Source organism: Mercurialis annua, linkage group LG1-X (genome assembly GCF_937616625.2).
Source record: "Mercurialis annua linkage group LG1-X, ddMerAnnu1.2, whole genome shotgun sequence".
NCBI classification, from domain to species: Eukaryota; Viridiplantae; Streptophyta; class Magnoliopsida; order Malpighiales; family Euphorbiaceae; genus Mercurialis; species Mercurialis annua.
In genome coordinates, this window is record NC_065570.1 from 54,678,576 (window position 1) to 54,705,752 (window position 27,177).

General features: G+C 32.1%; 4 protein-coding genes across 8 annotated transcripts; 3 read left to right on the plus strand and 1 right to left on the minus strand.

The window, feature by feature from the left end:
- Positions 1–1,470: 1,470 nt before the first annotated feature.
- Positions 1,471–5,662, plus strand: LOC126686076 (beta-1,3-galactosyltransferase 7). 4 transcript variants are annotated; one of them, XM_056104004.1, is made up of 11 exons: positions 1,471–1,774; positions 1,863–1,965; positions 2,046–2,110; positions 2,216–2,433; positions 2,525–2,588; positions 3,756–3,828; positions 3,906–4,026; positions 4,125–4,212; positions 4,323–4,448; positions 4,817–4,926; positions 5,055–5,662. In XM_056104004.1, exons 1-11 carry the CDS (start codon positions 1,683–1,685, stop codon positions 5,201–5,203), a joined length of 1,209 nt encoding a protein of 402 aa, XP_055959979.1. In that variant the 5' UTR covers positions 1,471–1,682; the 3' UTR covers positions 5,204–5,662. The 4 variants fall into 4 exon arrangements, with proteins under 4 accessions (XP_055959979.1, XP_055959980.1, XP_050236059.1 ...); XM_056104005.1 differs by having other exon boundaries at positions 1,472–1,774; positions 2,052–2,110; XM_050380102.2 differs by having other exon boundaries at positions 1,474–1,774; positions 2,225–2,433.
- A 507-nt stretch (positions 5,663–6,169) lies between these two features.
- LOC126665553 (vacuolar protein sorting-associated protein 9A-like) lies at positions 6,170–10,479 on the plus strand. 2 transcript variants are annotated; one of them, XM_050358378.2, is made up of 5 exons: positions 6,171–6,399; positions 6,491–6,638; positions 7,778–7,948; positions 8,665–8,844; positions 9,231–10,479. In XM_050358378.2, exons 1-5 carry the CDS (start codon positions 6,308–6,310, stop codon positions 10,062–10,064), a joined length of 1,425 nt encoding a protein of 474 aa, XP_050214335.1. In that variant the 5' UTR covers positions 6,171–6,307; the 3' UTR covers positions 10,065–10,479. The 2 variants fall into 2 exon arrangements, with proteins under 2 accessions (XP_055959981.1, XP_050214335.1); XM_056104006.1 differs by lacking the exon at positions 8,665–8,844 and having other exon boundaries at positions 6,170–6,399.
- Positions 10,480–20,216: 9,737 nt separating this feature from the next.
- On the plus strand, positions 20,217–21,210 carry LOC126664922 (uncharacterized). The gene has a single exon (XM_050357549.2). It carries the CDS (start codon positions 20,363–20,365, stop codon positions 20,960–20,962), a length of 600 nt encoding a protein of 199 aa, XP_050213506.1. The 5' UTR covers positions 20,217–20,362; the 3' UTR covers positions 20,963–21,210.
- A 1,012-nt stretch (positions 21,211–22,222) lies between these two features.
- LOC126664494 (histone acetyltransferase of the MYST family 1-like) lies at positions 22,223–26,874 on the minus strand. The gene is made up of 9 exons (XM_050356898.2): positions 26,511–26,874; positions 26,273–26,361; positions 25,991–26,050; positions 25,400–25,609; positions 24,918–24,986; positions 24,276–24,437; positions 23,870–23,963; positions 22,965–23,107; positions 22,223–22,583 (listed from the first exon to the last, which is right to left on the minus strand). Exons 1-9 carry the CDS (start codon positions 26,818–26,820, stop codon positions 22,380–22,382), a joined length of 1,341 nt encoding a protein of 446 aa, XP_050212855.1. The 5' UTR covers positions 26,821–26,874; the 3' UTR covers positions 22,223–22,379.
- Positions 26,875–27,177: the final 303 nt, after the last annotated feature.

Genomic DNA, 27,177 nt, shown 5'->3' on the forward strand with positions numbered 1-27,177 from the left:
ATGATGAGATCTGTAAAAGCAGTCATCGATAAGGTTTTTTTAACTACCAATGGGCCACACCAAAAATAACAATGTATTAAGAGAAACTATCACTCAAATAATTTTATCATCCTTAAAAAAAATTCAATATTATGAAATGATGATAATCTGTTAATAAGAAAGACAAAGGCTGTAACAACAATAAAAACAAAAGGCTTAATACATTATTTAACCCCTAAACTTTATCACTTTATTTCATGTGACCTATAAACTAATTTTTTGTTTTATTGGACCTCTAACTATTTTTTTATTCTATTTGACCCCTAAACTTTACCACTTTCTTCCATGCGACCTCTAAACTAATTTTTTGTTCTATTGGACCTCATAACTATTTTTTTGTTCTATTTAACCCCTCAAACTATACTATTTGTTCTATTTACCCCCTCAACTAAATATTTTTCCCAATGAATGTCTAAACTACTTGTTTTTACTCATGTAACCTCTCACACAATATATCAATTTTAAAAAATATAAATATGTTTCTTACATTTAAAATAAAGAGCGATGTATTTTATATATTTTTTAAAAATCCATTTAAGGATTAATTGCTTTAAAAATCATAAATTTTAGCATTTTTACAATTTAAACACAAACTTAAAAATTCGTAATTGATTTGAAAAGTTTGAAATTGCAAAAAAGTTAAAAATTGGTATCTTAAAATTTATAAAATTAAACATTCAAGTTAAATTTACGAATCACACTAAAATTTATAATTTTTGTAAACAATTAAACATTCATTTAATATTATCAAATTATAATTATTTTATGTATTTTATAAATATCGTTAACCAAAAGAGACAAACTCCTTTTATCATTATTAAAATGTAAAAAAGCATTTACATGTTCAAGAAGTAATGTTATTTACTTATTTGATCAACTTTAAATTTTTTAATTTATTTCTACCATTTTTTTTTCTAGTTTATACTATCGTCAACAATTTATAAAAATATTATTAAAATAATATATTTTAAAAAAAATCACGTCATTGTATATAAGTTAATTTATATGCTTTTAAGCATTTATTCTAGATATAATATGGTTGAAAAAGTTGTATTTTTGAGGAGGTTAAATGGGTAAAAATTAATAATTTAAATGTGCAATAGGCAAAAAAAATAGTTTAGGGGTTAAATAGAATAAAAAAAAGTTAAAAGGTCTAATGGAATACGAAATTAGCTCAAAGGTAAAAAAATAAAATGGTAAAATTTAGGGGTTAAATAGAAAAAAAAAAATAGTTAAGAGGTTCAATAGAATAAAAAATTAACTCAGAGGTGGAATGGAATCAAATGGTAAATAATGTATTAAGCCAAAACAAAACTACAGTAAATCATAACCATCCGGGTCCAGCCGGTATCCACCATGACTTGTGGCGGGACTGACTCTAAAAGTGGACGACGGAACACAAAAAGGGAGGCTTCGACGTGATTAAAACGACATACCTTTTTTACGCCGCCTACCCTTTTGACTGTCCTAACCCCCGCGTAATTTTGATTAACAATTCTTTTCTTACAAACAAAACGAAAAATGAAGCTGACCAAATTCTTATGAATAATATAAAAACCATTCGCATCTACTCCCTCACCAAATTCTCATTTCTATTTTTCTTCTCCCTATTTCTTGACTACTGACTCCTCTCTTCGTTATCAATGAAGCCACGAGGCAGTGCTAAAGTCTCTGTGAAATGGATTCCTGTTATCTGCGTGTTTTCTTTTGCTCTTGGAATTCTCTTCTCCTTCAGGTTCTTTTTTTTCTTCAGTTTGAATATTTATGTGATCTAAGCTCTGCATTTCGATTTGATTTAAGTTTGGATCGCTGGATTGTTGCAGGGCGTGGGACCCAACTGAATCTAACGGTCAGCAGCTTGTAGCTCAGCGTCGATATGAACAAGAACTTCAGCTCGTCTCTGAAAATCATCCCTCTTCTCATACGGTTTGTTCGTCTTCGTATTTATTTTTGTTTTCTTTTCAAATTCATACTCTTTATTATTTGTTTGTTGTGATTCTTGTAAGATTCAGAAGCTTCCAAATGATAAAGATGTAATGGTAGAAGTTTTAAAGACTCATGAAGCAATCCAGTGAGCTCAAATTCAGTTTATTTTTACTATGATTTGATTAAGTTTGTAGTTTTTTGTTATGTGGTTGGTTAACATTATTTTGGGTTATGTAAAATTTATTTGGAGGTCTGTCAGATCGTTAGACAAGTCGATAGCAACGCTTCAAATGGAGATATCGGCATCTCGGAGTTCTCAAGAAATGAACTTCAATGGCTCTTCTGCTGCCTCTACCTTGCAGCATGACGGCACACCTAGGCAGAAAGCATTCATGGTTATTGGTATTAATACTGCTTTTAGTAGTAGAAAGAGGCGCGATTCCGTTCGAGAGACCTGGATGCCTCAAGGTTTTAATTCATGGTTTCGGATTCTTTTTTTATCTGTTTAGGTGTTTTATAAGATCAATGTTATTAAATTCATGATTTGTTGATCGGTTAGGTGACAAGCTTATTCAATTAGAGCGTGAGAAGGGGATTGTTATTCGCTTCATGATTGGCCATAGGTGAGTTTGCTTTTGCATTTTTTTCATGCTATAACATTTTTGTTTTTGGTTAATAGGTGGAATTTGGTTAGTTTCTGTAGAAAAACACACAAGTTTTATTTCTATCTGAAGCATAGCTTTCGGCTTTATTACTTTTATATGTCCTCCCTGTCCCTGTCTATGGTTCCTTGTCGAAACATTTGGAGAATCTTTTCATCTGCTTTCTTTATTTGTGACATTTTCTTGATATAAATGTCAAACAGACCACATTAAATGAAAAGTCAAAACCTGATTAATTCATTAAGGACACTTTCAATATCATGCCTGATACTTTGGGGAGTAGAGCTCCTTCTCATATAAAGGTGACCTCTCCATTATGCTAAGTTACAACTATACTACAATATGTGTGTCCCACGAACATATTCTGTACTATTTCTTTCTAGGCTCTAACATTTTATCGGAGAGATCACATTTTGTTTTCTTTTGCCAACAATATTGAGATTGAACTAGTGCTTGTTGTTTGGCCTTCGAATAAAATTTAATAAACTCAAGCCATCAAATAGTATACGATAACTACAAAACTCAACCTGTCAACAGATCCACTACTTCTATATAAATTTTGAATGTTTTGAATCCAGAACCTGTAGTGGAAAACGTTTTACTATAAGTATTGTTATGTTCACTCAGTGAATCAAATTATTTGTTTCTTAGATGTAGGTTAATACAACCTCCATTTCACTTATGTTTGCAAAAGATGCTGTATTTACCTTGATGAATGCATCATCATTCTTTTTCAGAATCTCCATATCTTGATATAAAATGACTGAGGCCATCACACATCACTTTGCATTCACATCCTTCATCAATGAAAAATGAAAAGTGAGGAAATAGAAAGAAACTTGGACTAACCTTTAAATTGCATAGCTTTCTCAAATAAAAGCTCTTTCTTGTAGTTAATATTCTAAAGTTCAAAGTTGTAAGCTGTTTTATTTTGACCAGATACATCTTTGTGGGTGCTTTGAAATAGCATGCAAATCGCAAGTTGTTGATTCAGTAATGAAATGAATATCATCAATATATCATCATTTTATCCATTTGATACAACAAGTTAGGCTAACCTAAGATTTCTATAATTGTTTTGGTTAGAAACTGACCTCAACATATATGTATTTCTTGATTTTCTTCCAGTGCAACATCCAACAGCATTTTAGATAGAGCTATTGATTCAGAAGATGCACAGCATAAGGATTTCCTTAGGCTGGTAAGTATGCATATACCTTTGTAAAAAAGGAAGAGCCTAAGCCGCAATTTGGGTCACATTAACTTAACAACTTGTAGGAGCATGTAGAAGGATACCACGAATTGTCTGCAAAAACAAAAAAATTCTTTTCCACTGCGGTCGCAAAGTGGGATGCAGAATTCTATATCAAGGTGGATGATGATGTCCATGTGAATCTGGGTAGGCATGGTCACTGAGATTCTTTTTACTGACATGTTATGAATATTTTCATCACTGTTTCTAAAAAATCTTTTTCTCTGTACGCCTTTCTTATATAGGTATTCTAGCTGCTACTCTTGCCCGGCATCGTTCAAAGCCCAGGGTGTACATCGGATGTATGAAGTCAGGACCTGTTCTTTCTCAAAAGTAATCCTTCTCGACCTGTCATATTAAAGATTGTTTAAATGTTCAGCAGCTCTCTGTCTTCTCAAAGCAGAAAAGTCATGATTCTTCCTTAATTCCTTTCTGTTCTGTAGGAATGTCAAGTATCACGAGCCAGAATCCTGGAAATTTGGAGAGGAAGGTAACAAATATTTCCGACACGCAACTGGCCAGATATATGCAATCTCAAAGGATCTTGCCACTTATATCTCTATAAACCAGTAAGTACAGCAATTTTTTTGGATGTACATGGGCTTAATTTTCTTCGCTCGCACCTTAACTGCCATGTTTACGATCTTGGTGTCATTTTTATCAGATAAATATGAATTTATGATTTTCTGATTATAAATGGTTGTGATATTCTTCTTCCAAACATCAGTTTTACTGTAGACAGAGAAAAGTGCTACTTATAAAGATTAGATTCCCTCAATATTTCTGAAACTAATTAGTATATGCTTAATCATTCTATTACTGTTAGCAGGGAAAATTGGGAGTATTGGATGTAATAGTTTCACAACTTTAATTCTTGCACATCTAATTTGTTTTTTCTCTCAAGTAAATATCTTTCTTAGTCAGATTATTTTTGCAGGCCCATATTGCATAAGTATGCTAATGAAGATGTGACACTTGGATCATGGTTTATTGGTCTCGAGGTTGAGCACATCGACGACCGCAACATGTGCTGCGGGACTCCACCAGGTACAGTGTTGGAACCAGTCTTTTCTTAGATATTCTGTGTTACTTGAACCGTTGAATATCCTGTTATCATGGAGTTGTTTCTCCTAATGCAACTTTTCTCTAATTTTGCTCCGTTGCTGCCACTGCAGATTGTGAGTGGAAGGCACAAGCAGGAAATGTATGTGCTGCATCGTTTGACTGGAGCTGCAGTGGAATCTGCAAATCAGTGGAGAAGATAAAATTTGTTCACGAAAGGTGTGGCGAAGGAGACGGAGCTGTATGGAGTGCTCTCATGTAAGATTTAAGTGGGAAAATGTTACTTGGACAAAATATGTTCATAAACCATTGGCTTTATGGCTCCGGAAAAATCCGAGAGGGCTGTTGAGATATCAAATGCAGAAAGTATTCCACTTTAGATACTATAGAAGTTCCGAAACATATTGTTTTGTTGATAGTCTTAGTTAAAATTTGGAGCGAGGAGCTTGTGGTGTTCATCAAGAGTTGTTCATTCAAGATGGCAGGTTCTGCTTTGAGATGGTTTTTAGAAAAGTGTAATCCTTTTTAGTAGATGAATGTGGGAAGATACAGAATGAAGAATATTTATGTACAACATTATACATTTAGATAGTTTGAGAGTTCAATTACATTTCCCACCCACCATGAAAAGAAAAAAAAATTGTAAGATGGTGTAGATAGGTCTTTTAATGTTTGAACTAGATCTGCATTATTTAATAGAGAATTGATTGGTTTGATGCAAGTTCATTATCGTTTGTGTATTGTTTGCTGAATTCAATCTTGTTATGGTGTAGACATTGCTGTGATGCAAATCTAGGAAATATATTAAGCTCCAAGGCTAAATGTATAATTTGAACCCTTATGTTTGATTCGGTTTTTAATTTGGACCTTAATTACCTTTTTTTTTGAAAATGGTACATAACATTATTAAAAAATGACAACATGGACCCTCCTTTAGCAGGTTTTTTTCGCCGTTACTATGTCACATGTCGTCCACGTCGATACTAGATACTACTTTCAAACAAAAAACTTATCGAGGCCCAAGTTAAAAACCGTGCCTAACATGGAGGGCAAAATTGTATATTTAACCAAGCTCAGTAAATAAAAAAACCGTTTTTATGGTTACTATTTTTACAGTGTGTTTGAGAAGGCCGAAATATGCTTCGGTCGAAGGAGCAAGCCCAATTAATGGCGGGCCTGTACATTGCATAAACTGTGTTCACTAATAACGATTCAGCCTTTAATTGCCTTCTTCTAGTGAAGACAGAAACAGACGCACTTAAAATTCAACAACTATTCTTCTTCTTTTCTCTTCTCTTCTCTACTGTATCATTTATCCCTCTTTATTATCATCGACCAATCACTCCAATCTTACGGCGACGGAGAAATGGAGAACGCTGACGTCTTCCTCGGATTGCAGGACTTCCTTGAACGCATGCGTCAACCGTCCGCCGCCGATTTCGTTAAATCCATTAAAAGGTCTCTCTCTTTCTCACCTCAATTTTTGTCTTTAATTCAAAATTGAGATCGATTGTTGTTTAATTAATTCTAAATTGTGTTGTTTTGGCAGTTTTATTGTATCATTTTCAAACAATACTCCTGATCCTGAAAGAGACAGTGCTCTAGTACAAGAGTTTTTGGCTAATATGGAAGCAGCTTTTAGGGCACATCCACTTTGGGCTGGTTGCTCTGATGACGATTTAGAGAGTGCTGGCGAAGTAAGTTACTTCAAACACACCAATGTCTTTGTTTTTTTTATACCCTGATTCAGCACCTGTCTAATTGTTAATCAGTGTTGCTAGATGAGTGATGAACTTGGCTGAATTAGTTAGTATGGTTATTCTTGACTAACTGACTATAGGTTAGTTCGTGTTTTGATCGGGTTCATGGCTGTTTTAGTAAGATACTATAGTATGATCCCTTGCACATAGAATTAAGAATAACAAGTAGCTTCACATGCCACATGCATTCTCCAACTGTCTTGTTAAACCTGACTCGCAACAAGGGGAGCCGAGAGAGAAGTGGATGAAGAAGGAGTAGGGAGAAGCAGAACGAAAGAGAGGAGTGAGATTTTTTTTGTTGAACAAATTCACTAGTAATTTTCTTTGGGGCATGACCAATATCAGAGGTCAAACAAATGAGAAATGCTGGATCATCTAAACCCGTATGTACAGTTTCATTGGGTGTAGATATGGGGAATTTTGAAAATAGACATTTACACAGATGCCAAAGCTACCTATCTGAGTGTTGTTATCTTAGAATGTGCAGTTTACACCATCAATTTCCATGCTTTTGTTTTGTATTATCCCTTGTTTTTAAAAAAAAAAATTGAGAAGCGCCCTGTTCATCAGACATGGCTCTTCAGGTTCTCTATCATGATGTGAATGTCGTTTGAAGTGCTATTCATCAAGCATGACTCTTCAGGTTCTCCATCATGATGTGAATGTCGTGTCAAACACATGTGAAATGCGCATGTTAACCTGTATGGCTGCATTGTTGGGTGTAGATATGGCACAAATGCCAAAAGCTACGTATCTGACTGTTGCATTTTAAGAATGTGCAGTGTACACCATGAATTTCCATGCCTTTGTTTGTATTTTTTTTTGTAAATTGAGAAGCACGCTGTTCATCAGGCATAGCTCTTCAGGTTCTCTATCATGATGTGAATGGTACCATCTTTCGAAGGACTATTGAAGTCTTTTCTTTGGATCTTTAGGAAAGACATAAGTATTAAGCTGTAGTTTTGGACACGTTTTCTCTTGTAGATGGTTTTATGTCATTAAAGTATTGTTCCTTCTGTAAATGGATGACCGTGTTATTAATCTAGAATTGTTACATCTCTGGCTTTCAAATACAGGGACTCGAGAAGTATGTAATGACAAAGTTATTTACCCGTGTGTTTGCTTCACTTCCAGATGATGTCAAAGCTGACGAACAACTTTCTGAGAAGATGTCTTTGATTCAACAATTTATTCGGCCAGAAAATTTGGACGTTAAGCCAACCTTTCAAAATGAAACATCATGGCTGGTAAGTCATAGTCTCAGAAAAATTACGTTTTTAGTGATATTAGTGGTCCATATGAAGAATATTTTTTGCTCTGCTTTGCACAGTAAATAGTGTGCAGACAAGGTGGTTCTTTGATCTATTTAGAAACATTATAATTAGAATGGCAGGGATAAAAGAACATGTTAAGTTAACCGATATCTGTTTATCTGGGTGAGCCCTTGCTGTCATCAATTCTGAAAAGTGCTACTACGCTTTCAACATTCTTTTACCTTAAATTGGTGTACTTGTGTCGGCAGTTATTGGTTCCTCTGCTTGCATAGTGCATTGTCATCTATCTATCCATTTGTTTTAGAGTTCTCTAGTCTTTGATCATTTAGCTGTAACTGTTCTTGTCGTGGCTTCTTGTTAACTTTTTTGTGGGTTACCTTCACACATACAGAGTGTTCAAAAATAAGCAGATTACATTCTACTATAGATGTATGGGATTTAGATTATCATATTTAAGTAGTAGGCTTAATGATGATAAAAATAACTTCAGAAGGTTATCTTCATTTCACTTTAAATTTGATAGAAGTAAGTTTGTTACTTCTAGAGTTATGGGTCATCAATGTTATATACTGATTTTCAAAGTGCAGTAGGCATCTGAAAATGGTCATAAAGGGACTTGTCAGCTAGTTCAATCAAATATTCAATCTTTGACATGGTCTTATTCTTTGCAATTCTATCTGTCTTTGCAGCTTGCACAGAAAGAACTTCAAAAGATCAATATGTACAAAGCACCAAGAGATAAACTTGTATGCATTCTCAACTGTTGCAGGGTCATCAATAACTTACTTCTTAATGCTTCAATTGCTTCAAATGAAAACCCCCCTGGAGCCGATGACTTTCTTCCTGTCCTAATATATGTTACTCTAAAGGTAAGATCAATCGAGATCAATTTCACATTGTCCCTTTACTTGCTTGTGAAAGTCAATAAACAGACAATTAACAGTGGTGCCTGCTAACTGTTAGACTTTTGTTCTCTTACTTCCTCTTCTTTGTATCCTCTTGATTCTGGAAGTCGTCTTAATCTCTTTTCCCTAGTGTTTAACTTTCCTTTATCAAATCATACAGAAACATAAAGCTGCGGTGTAGATAATTTTCATAGCGTACTCCCATCTGTTGTCTGTATCATCTGTTATGGTATTACGCCTGATAGCGGCATAATTTCAGAACTTATATGGAAATTCAATTAAAATGTAGGGTTGTATGTTTCAAAGGTTTCTCTAGGTTTGGTTTTATTAACATTGTGACATATGTGCAGGCAAACCCTCCTCAGTTGCACTCGAATTTGTTGTATATACAACGGTATAGGCGTCAATCCCGGTTAGTTTCAGAAGCAGCTTACTTTTTCACAAACATGCTCTCAGCGGAGTCTTTCATCACAAATATTGATGCTAAATCAATTTCAATGGACGAAACTGAATTTGAAAAGAACATGGAATTTGCTAGAGCTCTCATCTCAGGGCTTTCAACTGATTGGGAAAATTTATCTAATCAGAGTGATCAGATTACAGGAAATAGTTCAAAAGCAGAAGTTCTGGAATCCAAACCTCAAATCATGGAATCTAGGAAGGAATGGGAGTCATCAGTTCGACCCAAAACTTCTGATTTGAGATCTGGCAGTAAGGATGGACAATATGTGAAAGATGAGTCAACAATGGGAAAGGCTTTCTCCCTGTCAGATTTAGAGAATAAAGGAGCTGTGATGCTTTTGAAGGAGGATTTGGCAAGCTTAGTCTTCCGAGAATACCCATATTTGTTTGCACATGCTGGTGATCTGACAATTAATGATGTGGAAGATCTATTAAGTAATTACAAACAGCTGGTTTTTAAGTATGTTTGTCTTTCCAAAGGGCTGGGTGGCACTACATCTCATGAGCTGTCCAATTCTCAAACCAATATCCTTCATGATGCTGTAACCATCATGGAACATCTAGATTCTAGGCAGGCAGATTCAAACGATGAATCACAAAAAGAAAGTACCATTGCCAATAGTTCCAGTACGTTTTCTCTTGTAAGTGAAGAAAACTTTGAGTCGAAGTCCTCACAGGATGAGGCTCTAGCACAGCAGGAGGGAAAGGAGACTTCTCAATGACCGCTCACCGAGGCTAGGCCATGTCTTCTGCGGGAAGTAATTCAACTATAGTATCTGCCATCGGAGCTACTTGTTTCTGTTTCTGCTGAAAGGTGAATCGGTTAGTCTTCCACTATCAGGGCAGTGATAGAAATAAGGGAACAATTGCAAACTCTTTCAATGTGCAGCATTTCAAGTAGTGTATTTCCTTGGAGATGACTGATAGAATTCATTATTCAGCAAAACCTGATACTAGAATACGTTTGTACACTATTGATTAAATGGAAGCAGATTGCACAAATATATCTGACGACAGGCCCTGTTTGCTTTCATTTATCATGAGGTACATATTAATTCTTTCAGTTCTTTTTGATACTGCTTTCCTTTCTCTAGGAATCTCACCGTGTCGTTATATGAAAGATGGATTGAGCCGTAATTGTTAATGTTACTTTTTCCGTGTACCTTAATGTTCTTAGGCTGTTGGGATGATAGGTTTTGTGATTTGTGATTTATAATTTTCCTCTCTCTCAATTGAACTTTTAGCTTGTTGCAGATCAATAATAACCTCTGGTCAGTTACCACTCACAATTCCCGTGCTTTTAAAACTTCTACCAGGCATACGTATAGCGCATGGTCATTCACTTGTTTGTAAATCTTTCTTAATTATCATAATTGAGAAAATGAGGCCTCACCTTCACCTTTTATGTGCTTACAATACACCTTAGATTGGGGTTCCACTACATGCTAAAAATAGGCTAATATCAGTCAGAAAAATGTATAGATTTTTATTTATTTTCCCTCTTTTTTTTTGTGAAATCCTACTCATGGTGATTCAAATCCAAAACTTATTGGTCTTACGTGGGACTTTCTTACCTTTGAGCTAAGACGTCTAGTCTAGAATTCTTTTTCCTTCTCTTTTTATTTATGAGGATTAAAGGATTTAGTCTAGAGATTAACATGTAAATACTGGATAATATATGTATTGTAGAAAGTGAAGGTCATTCAGACCAGTGTTTTAAAACCAAACTGTACAGGTTTCCGGGTCAACCACCGGTTGAACATGTTGAGTAAAATTGTAAAAATAAAATAAAATTTGGACCTAACTTGTTTGGTTTATGGCCCAACCGCCAATTCAACGGGTTCAACTGCATGTTTAGTCCGTTTTTGCCAGTCCAATTCGGTTGGACCAAATTTCTGATTTTTTGGAGTTAGTTGGAGTGGACAGCTGGCCGGTTCCTGGTTTAACCAGTTGAACCAGTTGGTCCTGTCCGGTTCTTCATTCTCTGCTTCAGACATTGTATGATTAATTATTAGTTGATTTTTCATTGGGTATTATTAGAAGGTAACCCTATAATTCTTGACCGCATGGTTTCATTTAAAAGAAGCAAACAAATCAACAAAACACAGTAAACTAATGTAGAGATGAAATAGGTATTGGGTTTACGATCTTTCTTGGCTATAACCTGTTAGATGGATTAGGTGACAAACAAAATCTCGTTTCTTATCTGTGTTGTATGCACATGACAAAAAAGCTGGTAAGAGGGAAGTGGGTTGGTTATAGGTTATGGCATAGGAAACAACCCTTTAATTAGTAGGACACATGGGGTTGGAAATGCATGTTCTACCTTAATATTCTTTTGGCTTGTGGAAACCATTTTCTGTTTATTTTTCTTTTCCCCGTGGAAGGCCTTGTCGAAATGTGTCATTTTTCTTTTATATGTGCATGTAGGATATTCTGACTTGCTACAAGAAAATTTCCTAACTGAAGTAACATTTGGTTCTGGTAAAATATAGAATCGAACAGACATTTGGTTGGATTTGGTATTATAAAAAAATTGGTTCCCTAGTTTGGTTCGGGTTTGGACATAAAAAAATTCAGTTAAATTTTAGTATTAATTGAATTGGAATATCGTAACTGAACCAGAAAAAATCAACCGAACGGACTACCCTAGTTTTGTTTGAAAATTTTGGTTCAGTTAAAATAGATAAATTAAATTTGGTTTGATTTAGTTTGAATGGAATGCACGCCCTTAAAGCATGCATACATTTAGATGAACACATATTAGGGAAACAATTTCAAAGGTGTCATCTGAGTTTCATGTAGAAATGTGGAATGTAACGGACGTTTTCTGTAGATCATCAACAGAGAGGATTTTTCAGGCAGAAAATGATTGAAAAAAGAAGGTAACAATGTACATAATAATGTCCTAGTTTATTAGGATGAAGTCCAAGGAAAGCAGTTGTATTATTAAGCATTAATGATAAAAATAGAAGAAAAAAATAGAGTTTTTCACGTGCCTCGCACATGACAACAGATATGGTGTGTCGGCTGAGCTGTATATGTATTAGTTTCTGCTCACGTGTTCTGCATGTGATCTTCTCCCCACTTGAAAGCTTCCACTCACTTGATCTTGTTACTGTTGTGCTTCTTTCTTTCCTTTTTATAGAATGAATTATGAAAATGAAATGTTTGTCTTTCTGGTAACAAACACTTTTTTTATCATTTCTTTATTTTTAACTCTACGTTAATTTATTAAATTAATTAAGTATAAATTGTAGGTGTGAATTGAATTGTTCTTGCTCTTGGTAAACGCTTGAAAATGACTCATTTCATGCGACTCTGTTTTTTTCTTCTTCTTCTTTTATAGAACCATCTTGTCACTGGGGTATGCGGAAAGTTAAATTATATCAAACTGATAAATTTGATAATATAACAACATTAGTTTTTTTTATTCGATTTTGAGTATAACAATATTCCATTTAATTTTTAGTACAACTCAAATCAAAACATCGAATCAAAATAAAAAATCGACCAAATCGATTGTTTTGATTTGATTTGGTATGAAATATTTACGTCTTTGTAAACTCGCTTTTATTTGATTAGAAGATAAATATGTTTTATTTTGATTTGATTCGGTTTGAACTAAATGCACAACACTACAAGTCATATGGCGCCTGCTATTTGAGATAAACAACATATATCTATATCTATACTATATATAAAAGCACAGATGGGGGGGGGCATGCAAATTTACTGAATAATCCTTTTCAGTTTACTACTAAATAAAGGTTTTATAGTCATTAACTAATTAGTTATTTAATTAATCACTATTGTAATTAAAGTTCTAATTAGAATAGGTAGCTAAATTATCTCTAATTTAGTTTTTAGTATGTAAAAATAACTAAATTACCTTCACATTAATAGGAATACCTATCTTTTAGTTTGATTGGACTAACTAATTTACTATTTTATAGGTTTTTTGGTAATACTGATAAATGATTTTTATAACAGACGTAACATAAAGAATAAGAATATACTGATTTCGCACTCTATAATACAATCGATGTTTGCACTTCATGGTTTCTTGTGTTAGATAATAATACCCTTGCAATTTATAGGGAAAACCACAAAAATATTACTATTTAAATAAAAAATAACAAAAATACACATCAATCTAATAATTTACATTGATACCAAAAAAAGATAAAAGTTTACATATTCTAACCAAACCACTAAATAGGAGACACATGGCACACACAAAGCAAAAAAAAAGAGCAAAAAACGTGTCATAACTGGTCAAAAATGCGTCTGACATGCGTCAGAAGCGCGTCTGACACGCGCGTCAGTCACGCGTCAGCGCGTGTCAACGAGTCTCAGCATTTCAAAATAATTCAAACATGTATCAGCTATGTATCAGCTATGTATCTATTATGTATCTGGAATGTGTCACTGATTTATTTTTTCATATTTTAAAAAAAAAAAAAAATATCTATGTGTGTGTGTGTGTATATATACACACACACACACATATTACTTTATATACTATTTACTTGTATATGTATAATATATTTTAAATTTAAAGATATATGTATAACATGCTTTAAAAACGCATAAATTACGTTACAAAAAAGTATATATATATATGTATTAAAAATATATGTATCTATCATATATAAATTATATATATAAATTGCTTCTAATATGTATTTGATATATGTATTTAAAAAATGTGTCTTCCTATTAAATATTTGATGCTTGCTCCGTCATTTTGTTTTTCCATGATGCACGAGCTTTTGCTTTTTAGCTCAATTTATTCTTTATATTTATAATGTATTTATGATGTATCGGCCATATATTTACAGTGTATTGCAAGATACAGATGACATCAGTAATGTATTAAAATTTTATTATTAATTTTTCTCCTCTATATCTATGATGTATTGATGGTGTATTTATGATGTATCGGTAATGTATTACGATGTATCGATAATGTATCGGTCATTTAAAATTTATTTCGTTAGAATAATCTAAAAAATTTAAACATGTATCATCAATGTATCTGTTATGTATAAAAAATGTATCATTTACATATCACTAATACACACATGTATCAATCATTTTGAAATTTATTTTATTAAAAATAATCATTCTGAGTTGGAGAGTGATTTTAGAAATTATAAATAATGGTGTATCTACGAAATTCATTTCGTTGAAATAATAATAAAAAAAATTATGTATCTACAATGTATAAGTGGTGTATTTATGATGCGTCAACGATTTATCTACAATGTGTCGGTGGTGTATACATACGATGTATACATCATGAATGTATCCAATATGTATATACATAACATATACACAATAAATTAAACTAATAACTATATAATGTTTTCACTAAATTTAGCATCAGTTTAAGCTAATCTTACACATATGAGTTTAAATCAAAAATATAAATATTTATAATTTTCTAATATGCATAAGAAATCAAAATTTTAAAAATAATTCAGATACATCTAAAAAATAAGTCATATACATCTTAAAAACTTTCAGATACATATAAAAACAACACCTATACGTCTCAAATACAGCTTTGCTACATTTTTCGAAATAAAGAAAATAATCTAAACTTCTTACAATATATATTGATGAAACTATTAAACTACAAAACAAAACAAAAACATAAAAAAAAATCAATAAAAACAAAATAATAAACATCATATAATACATATAAAAATACAAAGATGATACATTTCAGATACATCTAACAAAATATCACATAGTACATACAAAAATACAACAATAATATATTTCCGATACACATTTAACCAAACATCATTACCAATACAACCAGTAGAAGATGAATCATATATTTGCACTACTAGCAAAGCTTTTATTTATAAGCTCATTTTTTAGACTCTTTACACGTGCCACAGCAAATAGTTTTACATTACTATTAACCCCTTATAAGTTCATTATTTGTAAATACTGTGGATAACAAATAAAGATCCCCATTTGCAAATACTAATAACTTTATGTCTACCATATTTCTCGATCGAGTGTTTTACTGGCATAAATCTATCCAAAAATTGTTTGATCTTAGCCTACAATTTTACAGAACAAATCTAAATTGCTTATTACACCCATCTCAATTCTAATCTCAATTAATAGTTGACAATAAACAATGAATTTCTTCAAATTTGTAAACTTTATATGACTTAACTAAAGCTGAAATTTGAAGCTTTTAACCAAATTTGAAGCTTTTAAAAAAAAGCAAAAAAAAAAAACAAATGCAAATAATACCTGATATTGATAAGACAAACCAAGATTTATATTTGACAATTAATACTCTAAGCCATTATATCAAAAAGAAATAGACATATATTACAAAGATTACTTCAGTTACAACAGATCTCATCAATGGCGGATTCCTTTGAGATTCAAAGAATTAAACCGCTGATTTCTTGAATCGCCGGCAGTTGATGATGCATTACTAGAAGATGACGGCAGTAACGACGCCATTGACAATGACGATGATGACGATGGCGCTTCGTACAATTTGTTTCTTGAAGAAGCCATTGATGTTAGTTAATGGTGAAGAATAGAGGAGTATTTGGTAGATCTGTGTTGAAAAGGGGAAAACCACACAGAAGAGGAGAAATGGGTATCAAATGTAATAATTATGCCAACTCAGCTATTTAATGTAAAACACACCAGATAGGAGAGAAAACTTAATAAAGTGTTGGCATTTGAGAAAAAAATTACCGTTATAGTAATTATTGTGTAATTTTCTCCAATTTATATGTCCATCTTTCTCTTTCTTTAATGTACCCGCCAGCCATGTTAATTGAGTTAGAAACATTCTAGCAAAATACATCTTTCACTTTTTAAATTGTTAGTAAATTTTAATTTTAAAACCTGTGTTTTGGTTTTTCAAAGTAAAATCTCATATGTTTATTTTAGAAAAAAATAAATCCGTCATGAAAGGTACAAATGTTATCATTTTAAATTAAGAATATTAAATTAATCTACGAATTTCTAATTTTTATATGATTAAATTTTTAAATTTTATTTAAATATATTATTATTTAAATTTCTATCTTATTATTTTTAAAGATATTATTAATAAAATTAAGTTAATTATTTAATTATGGTTATTATAAAACCAAAAGAAGAATAAATTCAGTATGAAATAAAATTTAATAATCGAATATAATTTACAAATTTTTTTTAACTAATTTAATATTAATTATAAATAAAAAATTGATATAATTATAATAAATTTACTAATATGTTCATTGACGAGTTACGTTACGAGCCACGTGCATAGCACGTAATGCGAAACTAGTATATATAAAATATTGCATACATCAAACGGCCCTCGATGTAAATCAATTAATCTTGATACGGAGGAAATTTGATCGATCTTTTTATTTTGTGTAGATTATTGAATTTATAAAATATAAAATTCAATTAATCGGATATAACATTGGCCATTTTGGTATAAGTCAAAAGGTGTTGTTTGAACCATGTATTTTTATAAATTTACATGTATTAAATGGCATCCAATTTTATTTTATCTTTATTTAAATATTGATGGTCTTTTTTTTATTTCTTTGAAGATGAAATTATATAACCTAGATCAAATAAACTCCAACAACCCATATGCAAATGTAGACCCTGAGGAGACAAAGGGAGGGGCAGCATATGATTTTTACCATTTGAGTACTTGGCATTTTTTGGTTGATTATATTATATGTTATAATGCGAAGGGACCATTTAAATTATTATCATTATTAAAACATCAAACATTAGCCTTTCTATCAATTACGCATACAACTGCTTCAAACCAAGACAATGGTCTCCTTCTGAGTATGTTTTTAAATACAAATAAATAATAAACAAAGGATCACTTTACCCTCTCTACTTAGCACAGAGTATCAAAAACGTTCAAATTAAAAAAATCGGATCACTTTAATCTTAAATTTGGCAAAACTAGTTCAAAAACACCCCCATACTGACATGACACCTTAATTGGAGAGTGAGTTTCTAATTATTCATAATTTATTCTAATTAATTATATTTAAGCTCTAATTAATCATAATTAACCTTTAATTAATCATGAATCTTTTTGAACCTTTTTTAAAAAAAATCATTTTTTTTATATCCTCCTCGCCGAAAAATAGGAGTTGCTGCTCCTCGGAGGCGAGGAGCAGCAGCTCCTATGAGCAACTTTGCTCCTCAGGCACCTCGCCCGAGGAGCTGTTCTTGACGAAGAACAGTGTTCTTTCTCTGTTCTTCATTAAGAACAAACGTGGAGATCCGTTTTTCAGATCTGGATTGCCGGAAAAAATAGCGGCCGGAAATTTTTTAAGAATTTCTTTTTGTTAAAAATATAAATTGTGAGTGTTAATTTATTATGTATATAAAATTTGAGGGTTAATTTATTATATAAAGTTTAAAACTAAAGGGATTAAATTGTTTTTTTTTTAATTATTAGGTATTAATTTGAAATGTTAAAAAAAAATAGGACCATTTTAACTTTTTTTCTATTAAAAACCACATTGAAAAAAAAAACACCTTGAAAACCGGATAGTGTATCTCACTTTCTTAAGTGAGAGTGGCAAGGGGGATTTTTGATTCGATTTTGCCAAGTTCAGGGTAAAAGTGATCTTTTTTTTGCTAAGTTTGATGTTTTTGATACTTCGTGCCAAGTTGAGGGGGTAAAAGGATCCTTCGTTCAATAAATAATAGAGTAAATTACTGTCAGACTCATCACGTATATCATAATTTACACTTTTGTTTTTCATTTTGAAAATTGAACGATATGGTGTTTTTTTTGTCTAACAATTTAACACTTATGTCAATCTTTAGATTGAATTAAACAAAATCCAATTTAATTCGCATAAACTTATATTTTTAACATTTCTTCATAATTTTATGAGATTTAGTAAGTTAACAAATTTGATTTAATTTTAATATTTATTAATGTTCCAATCTTGAAATTTTTTTTATTCTTTTTAGTTTTAAAAACTAGATGAAGCAAAAAAATTAAAAAGTTAAAAGTAAGAGAAGCAAAAATTAAATAAATTCAATTTATTAATCTATTGAATTCCATAATTTATAATATTTATTTATATTTGTGACAAAAATAAATTTAAAAATTAAATTGAAATTTAATTTTTTCTAATTAAATATTTTGACTCAATTGAATAATATCAAAAATTAATGGAGAAATTAAATGATTAACGAAAACAAAAATAAAATACCATATTATTTGATTTCAAACACAGAGTGGATTATGAGAACGGAGGAGGTCGGAACAATTTACTCTAAACAATAATACTCACCAGTCAACGTGAAATTTAGGATATGTTTGGTTTAGTAATATAGGGTAAAGGAAAACTGATCAATTGATTGATATTAATTAAAATAAAGATATTGAAAAGTGAATGTGACTCAGAAATGAAGCTAGACAGTAACTTTTTTTTCTTTTGTCCTTGATTTTAACACAAAGCAAAACTAGACAGTAATTTAAAGTAGGATACATTTAATTAAAACAAATTAAAATATTTGGTTAATTACATAAAAAATGATGACATTTATATGTAGTTTTATTTTAATCACGATTTTTAAAAGTTGACATTTATATACACGATCTTTTATTTTGTTTCAAATCTATCAATAAAGTAAAATTTGGTGTATTTTTTTATGACTAAAAATTCATAATTTTACCTACTCTAACCTAAATATAATAAAATTTGATGTCGATTTATAATTTGAGTTTTTATAATTAATGGTTTAGTGAAGGATTTAGTCAACAAAAATATATTAAAATGATGAATTTGAAAAAAATTAAAAGATCATATCTTTAAATGACACCTTTTAAAAGTCGTGATTAAAATAAAATTACATGTAAAGATCGTGATTTTTTATATAATTAATCCTAAAATATTATACTACAAAAAATATATATCAAAAATGTAATTTATAAAAATTTGAGAGAAGACATTACAATTTCTCTTTCAACTTCTTAAAGGTAATCTTTTTATTTTTTATTTGAAGTAGGCGCATACCTTACCTTGGCTCCGTCAGTGCTTGGAGGACTATTGTCTTGATGTGAAACAGTTTTTAAAAATATTTCGAGAGAATTTCATCGTCGTATTCGAGTCGGTGCAAACTAATTGAAACAATGGCTTCATATATCATACGGTAACGGTACTAAAAAAACTGTTATCAACTATTGAATTTCATGTAAGAGCTCACTAGTCTTTTTTTGATATAACTATAAAAGATATTACCTTTAAATTTTTCACATTCAGATTAATATCCGCTTGAGTAGTGTAAAGCACTTGCTAGAAGTAGACTCCATTCTTAAATTTTAAACGGCTGTATATATGTGTACGGTTCGAACCCACGATCTCATTTAAGTAAAAAAGGAGCTAACCAACTCATTTGTGTCGTAGAGTTAGAACTCCCTAGCTCTTCAATTATTCTTTATCTTATCTTCATAAAGCCTGTTTTTTTTTTGACAAATAATCAAGTCTGTGGTTAGCAGCTAAATTAGAACTTTGCGTATGCACATAAACCTTGTTCTTCTTCTTGTACAAGGCTACAAAACTTCGTTCATATTTTTCTAAATTGTTGACAAAGTCATTTACATGGTATTTTGACCAAGTCCATATATAAACAAAACACAAATCATGTAAATTTGAACATAAATTCACTTCTATAACTTTGTACGGCAAAATATATGTATTATTCAACAAAAGTATGTATTTTTAATTCAACGCCTCTATAATAATATACAATTTAATCTAGTTCTTTTCTTCCCAATTTGAAAAACTCATGTCACACTCTCTTCACGCTTATAAGTTATAACCATAAAATATACATAAAAATAGAACTATAAAAGATATGAGTAAATTAACTCGATGCCCTCAATGCTCAAAACCCTCTCCATTTCCCATTTCTAACTCTAAAAAAAAACTCTATCTCTCTCTCTCAAAACAAGAACATCAAGAAACTTCAAGATCAAGAAATGGGCAATGGCTACAATCACCACCAAAATTTACAGTTTCAACACAGTAAAGCCACATTTTTGCCTATGTTATGTTCAAGACCTTCCATTAAAGATGTGATTCGTCCCCGAATCAAAGATCGAACCGTGGATTTTTCTAGCGAGCCGTTGTCTCCAAAAATCGGATGTATGGGACAAGTCAAGAGACACAACAAAGTAGTTGGATTTCCTTCAAATAACAATAAGATCATCTTCAACAGTATTAGTAATATTAATGTTCCTGTTGTTAAGTATTCGAAGCTGAAAAGATTCTTCTCCGTCAAGAATATCAATCCAAATTGCACCACTACGAGTTCTACAAGCAGAGGAGTGATGGTGTTGAACAATGGTGAAACAAGAAGACCTAAATTTGGAGTTAGTGAAGAGAATATTGGATCAGATTGTATGATCAGAATTGAAGAAATGGATCCTCCTTTGCCTGTTGTGATCAAGAAATGTAGAGAAGAAGAGGAAGTAGATAATACTATTTGGAAGAGAAGGTCTCGTGGACTTGAATTGAAGAATTTGCAGCTGCAACGGATTCAACTTAATACACATAATCTTGCACCAACTACTGTTTGATCATGACCACCCAATTTATAAATACTGTAGTATATATGATTTATTTTCTTGATTTGTATTTTGTTGCTAATTGGTCAAATTTTGCGTTTCAACAGCAATTAATGTACAATGTAAACGAAAAACAACAGGTTATATATCTCTTAAAGAGTAGTTTGAATATAAAGTTTCATAATTTTAAAAACGTTTTTGAAAATAAAAGTAAAGTGTATGCGAAGCTTATGAGATAAGAATGTATATATGGATATCTTGTTATAGTAAATTAATAAAATATAGATGTACCTTAATTATTATTGCTAGTAATTTTCCTAGTATGTAAATTTATACGTTAAAATTAATTAATTTATATTTAGCAGTTCTTATTAATTAGGGTAATTTCTTAATTTTAGACTAATTAACCTTCAAATTATATAAAATGAATACGTTGCTAGGTCGCGAAAGTCAATTGAAAAGTTAATTGACATAAAATTTAGAAATAATATTCATAATTAATTATAATTGCTATAAATATGAGTTAATTGATAATGTACAAAATCAAAAACCGCGATAATCCTTTGTTCTTTTTGTATAGGTGAAGTCCAGAATGGTGTTTAGTTTGTCAAGTCAGTCAAATCACAAAACAAAATCAAGGTAAAGAAGATGCTTATATAAAAGCACGTTTGTACTTTTATAATGTTGAGAAGGATAAAAAAGTTAAAGTAGACAGAAGTTTCGAGTAACAAAAAATATGTATGGAAATTTGGATACATGCAATTGAATCAAGAAAGTCATGAGTTTTAACATCGAGCACAATGTCACGAATAAAAAGCGAAATAGGAAAAGAAGAGAGATGAGTATCAACACAATTATACAATCAAAAAGGCAAAACTAGTGGACTAGTTCTTTTATTATAAGCAAGAATTATGGAAAATGCAATGAGGGACAGAATAGAAATAGTACCACTTTACTCTCTAGAACATATTTTAAAACTTAAAGGCGGCATTTACATGATTCACTATTGGGCTAAAATATACTATTATGTATACAAACATAATTATTTAATCAAACAATGTTTCATTTCGCTTCTTCAACTTGACATAAAAATTAATAGAGTTCAAAAAAACCACAGCTTATCAATGTTAGAAGTGTAAACTTACTCAACATTGATAAGTTTCAGGCGTATTTGTCCAAAATCACGCATGTGCGAACTGAGACATATCAAACCTTTAGCACTGAAAAAAGAGGGCAAAGACGGTAAAAACTAGAAATTCAGGAAGCCAGGAAGAAAGAAAAGTGCACACCTAATTGTATCATTACAAAGCAGCGGGAATATTGCAACGCAAGACAAACAAGAGAAACGTATACAGAATTCAGTTCTATATGCTACATTTATACAGGCAATGCTACAAGTGAGATACACAAACTATTATAGATACTCTAATCAACCCTGTTCTTTATAGGGAGTCCAGATCAATTTGCTAACATCAACCTCAAGACCGCCACGACCGGCAGCTTTTAGATGGCGATCCAACACTTTTGGATCCGCACAAATGACGTGCTGTCCTTTTCTGTACTGAATCAATTCTAGGCTTTGAAGGGTGTTCAGTATATCCTCTGCCTTGATGGCTGTCATGTCACTAAGCTCCTGAAAAAGTTACATGAGATGTGAACAAGATCCACAAGAAAGGTTGCAGGATTCGAACCTATGGCCGGCCCGCCCCAGACCTGCTGGTTTTATTGAAAAAACTAGAATTTTCTGAATTATAAGCAAAGAGCACATCCATGGGTTGGGTATTGATTTGAACCCGAATATCCGTAGAAAAGTAGAATATTCGATTTGGAATTCATAACTGTTTATTTTCTTCATTAATTTTGTGATCAATGAATATTTACTTAAAAGATAAAAAAAACACATGGGAAACTGCATATATTTGTATCGACCGCATGGACATTTTATTTAGAAAGAACAAGCAGCAGTAGAAATGACATAACAAAATTTGTCTTAATAAGTATTTGTTCTGCATACCTTAATAGAAATATTTCCTTTATGCTTTTTCAAGATGTCCAAAAGAACTCGGGTCCAATATCCTCTGTAGCTCAACAAGCCTAGGTCAGAAAGTGGCCTTTCAGGCGTGCCAACTTTACCTTCTTTCTTGGAAAGTTCATATGCTAATTGATATGAGAGGAACAGTATTCAGATATAAACAACAGGATGAATAAATTAAAAGAAAATTTATCTTAATTACATGGGTTAATTAAAATTAAATCACGAAATTTAGTGTAATTTGCAATTACAACACGAACTTTGAAACTTGGCAATGTCAGTAACCAACTTTCATTTTTTGGCAAATTAGTACACCAACCAATCATGCAACACGTGGCTGGCTATTACAATGTCCACGTTAGTGTTTTCTAGAGCTCGGTGTACCAATTTGCCAAAAAATGAAAGTTGGTTACTGACATTGCCAAGTTTCAAAGTTCATGTTGTAATTGCAAATTGTGATTTAATTTGCAATTAACCCTAATTACATAACAAGGCTGATTTAATATAGTCTTATAGCTTGCAAGGTCCAGATTATCACTTTTAAAAATGGGTCAAGATCCTTTTTTCTTTATTGACATAATCCAAAAACTGAAGAAGAAAGCACAAGGGCAATCTTATCTTTGGTCTCTCTCATGCTTTCCATAACCACCAATCTAACTGAGCATTTTCAGGATATTGCACCTTGTAACATGATAACAAAACTTGATGGCAAAGTACTTGTACAATTCAAGTATTCCATCTAATAGAAACTTTGAACAATAAAGAGACTGTTTTTTCACAAATAAATTTTTTATCCCCCTAATAATCTGCTCTTGTTTCCCAGTTCCCACTAAAAACTAGAATTCATAACTGCCAAGAAAAATAAGAGATTGTATGGTACAACTTACAGAATGCAATTAGAAATTTTCCATAGCCTTTCCTTTGGTAAGGAGGAAGAGTGAGAATACATGCCAAATTATAAGATTCCTCTGAATGCTTTTCCTGTATCACCGTCATAAACAAGGTTAAACTGTTGCTTGACATTTCTTACACTTTCTCAAAATTTCTTGAGACATTAAAAGGTTAAAGGTTGCCATCTTAGAAGTTGGTGAGACAAGAATCATGATCCAAAAAGAAATTCCCACGCTCGAAACAACTATTTCTGAAGTTGTAGCTTTGCGTATGGCATCTTAAAGTGGAAAACAGAGTAAATAAAATATGCTCAAGCAACAATTGCTGATCATTAAAATTCTCGTCATAAGGTAAATTAAGGCCTAAAAGGATGCAAGGACAGAGATAATGCTTTAGCTATACCTTGGAAAAATATCCAACCATGTGGCATCCCCGATCATCACATTCGCACAGAACATAAAAAAGAAACAAGTCAACATCATAGTATAGTGTTTTATGATCAAGGAAGAGCTTTGCCAAATAGCAAAGATTCTGCCCATAAACTTTATTCTTCTTGCCATCAACCTGTATCACAACAATCGGTGAAACAAAGAAAAATCAACCACTGGCAACCACTTCAAGAAAAACAATAATAATAAAACAAAACAAAATATTTAGTAAAGGGGAATCCTGATTAATATGACGTTTCTACAAGGATAAGAGTTTGAGAGAAACAAGAACAGCAATTACGCAACCAAGTGCATTAACCTATTTGTACCTCCAGAAGTTGATACAGTAAGACAGGGAAGAGGGTGGAAGGAAAAGCTACCAGTCCATAACGTAAAGCATGCGGTGAATGGAAGAAAACAGTCAAAAGAAAAACCTATAATCCAGCTCTAAACTAAGACACTCGAAACTTGAAAGTAATGAATAGGCTTCGTAAAGCAAAAGAACAATTACAGATTCAGGCCAAAAAATATGCACAAGGTATAAAATATTTGATGGCCAAATAGCATATAAGTATGACTTTCAATCGGTCAATATAGCTCATTGATCATGCCATACCTCGAACATTGACAATGTACCACTTCGATAGATCTCATCACCTGGGGGATGCTTGAGATCACACTTCCTCTACATAAAAAATATTGATACATCAAATGCACAATACTCACCAGTCATAAATCACACGACATCTTACAATCATTAAAAAATACAAAATAAACTTGCATGAAAAAAAGTTTATCCACAAAATCAAAGAAGTCCAATACTTTTCAGATTTGACATATTAAACAAATGCGGAAAGAGGAATATGGATTTCTTTAGAGCAGAAACCAAACACAAAAAGAGCTCATAAATCAGCTCAGCAGAATTTACATGAAAAATCCAATAATTTACATGAATTTCCACAACTGAGCTAAATAAATCAGAATTCAAAATATTATCATCGCTCAGCATGCAGATCAAAAGCAAGCTTAGTACAGACATAATTAACACCAAATGAGAGCACTATAAAGCACAGGAAGTAAATTTGAGACATTTCTCACCATATGCCTTTGAAGCTGTTCTTTACGCTTCATAAAACTGAGGCAGAACTCACAAAAGTACAGCTTGACTGAATCATTGTATTCTGGTGGAAAGGGAGAGAAGTACCATGTCTCAATCTCATATCTTCCAAGTTCAATAGTGGCTATGTTTTTTACTTTTGTGAATTCCTCATGTTCACGTAAGCTAGCAGCATCAAGCTCTTCATGGCCCTGTAAATTTTGAAAGGATATCTTCAATTAAGTAATTATTTAGTTTAAGTTACTTTCTTCATGTCCCACATGACTGAAATTGGGCAAAACATTTTACTTTGAATTTTTTATTCTAATTGCATAAAGGTGAATGATGTTGCAATCCATAATTTTATGTTAGTTAATCTTTGGCTTCCCAGATCTCATGCAGGATAATCTAGTATGACCAAATTTATTATTGTCTCTTTGGAAAAGTTCATTTATAAGCACATAAAATGACAAAACGTTGACAGTGTGCTCAGAGGATCATATTAGGTATGAAAATAACAATTCCATAGCTAAACTTTTTGCCGCATATGATCAGTTTGCAAGGAGTAAGAAGAACTAGAAAGTTGTTTATACCTCTACATGCGTCTCGTCAATCTTACGTTTCTGATGTCGTGTCATTTTTAAGCTTGTTACCTGAAAAAGTCGTTTTCAAATTTCTACAGATCAGAAGAACTGATAGAGAACAAGATCAGGAAAATACGTCAAAGTATGAAAACAGAGGATTTATCACAAGCTTAGACAATAATAAAAGAATTGTTTCCAAATACAGGAGTGTTGCACCAGAACAAACAACCAAAATAACGATTAACAGATAAAAACTGACATCTTAACCCTACATAATCACTACAAAATTACCTTGTCTTCAACTTTCTCATCAACAACAGTCTCTACTGAATCAAGATTCAATTGTTCAAGCTTCACCCATTCATCGAGCCTCCTGTTAACTTCCACATTATTGAAAAAGAAATCATGATTCTTTTGTCCATTTCAAAAAATGAGGAAGAAAGCATTTTAAAATATTACAAATATCAAGCACAGAACATTAACCCTAGCCCTAGCCCTAGCCCTAATAGTTAAAAAAATTGAAACTCACACTCGGTGTAATGAACGTAATACTCATAATCGTTAGGCCCACCGCAGTGCATCTTACGCCGTTCGATGACCTTAACCTGGTGGTACTTTCCGTCTCTCCAGCGGCACATCACGCGAGTACCGACTTCAAGCGGTAGATTACACGCTCTTCTCTTCTTCAGCGAGACAGATTCCATCATCGTCATCTCTATCGTATGTGGATGATATCCGTTAGTTATGGGTTCAGATTTCTGATCGCCGTTTGCGAAGGCGTAATGTGGAGTTGATAAGCCGTTCTCCGGAATTGTTGGTGGTGTCTCTATAGAACCCATCGTGTCGGTTTCGGACGGTTAGACTTTGGGAGGGCATATTCGACTTGCTCAGATGAAAATTATTGTTTTAGGTGCAATGTTATTGGGCCTTCTGGCCCATTGTTTGTCGATTATCTGGTAAGGATACGAAATTTTAGAGAAAATTACACCAAATCACCCAAAAACTCAAAAGTTTGTATAAATCACCCAACTTTTTTTTTTTGCAAAAATCTCTCAATTTTAAAAGATTCTTTTCATCTCTACCTTTTAATAGTTGTGATTACTATTTTATCCCTATGGTGTATTTTACCTATTGTGTTTCCATTACACCTAATAATTTCTCCTCATTTTACATAAACCGGGCCAATTCAAACCGAA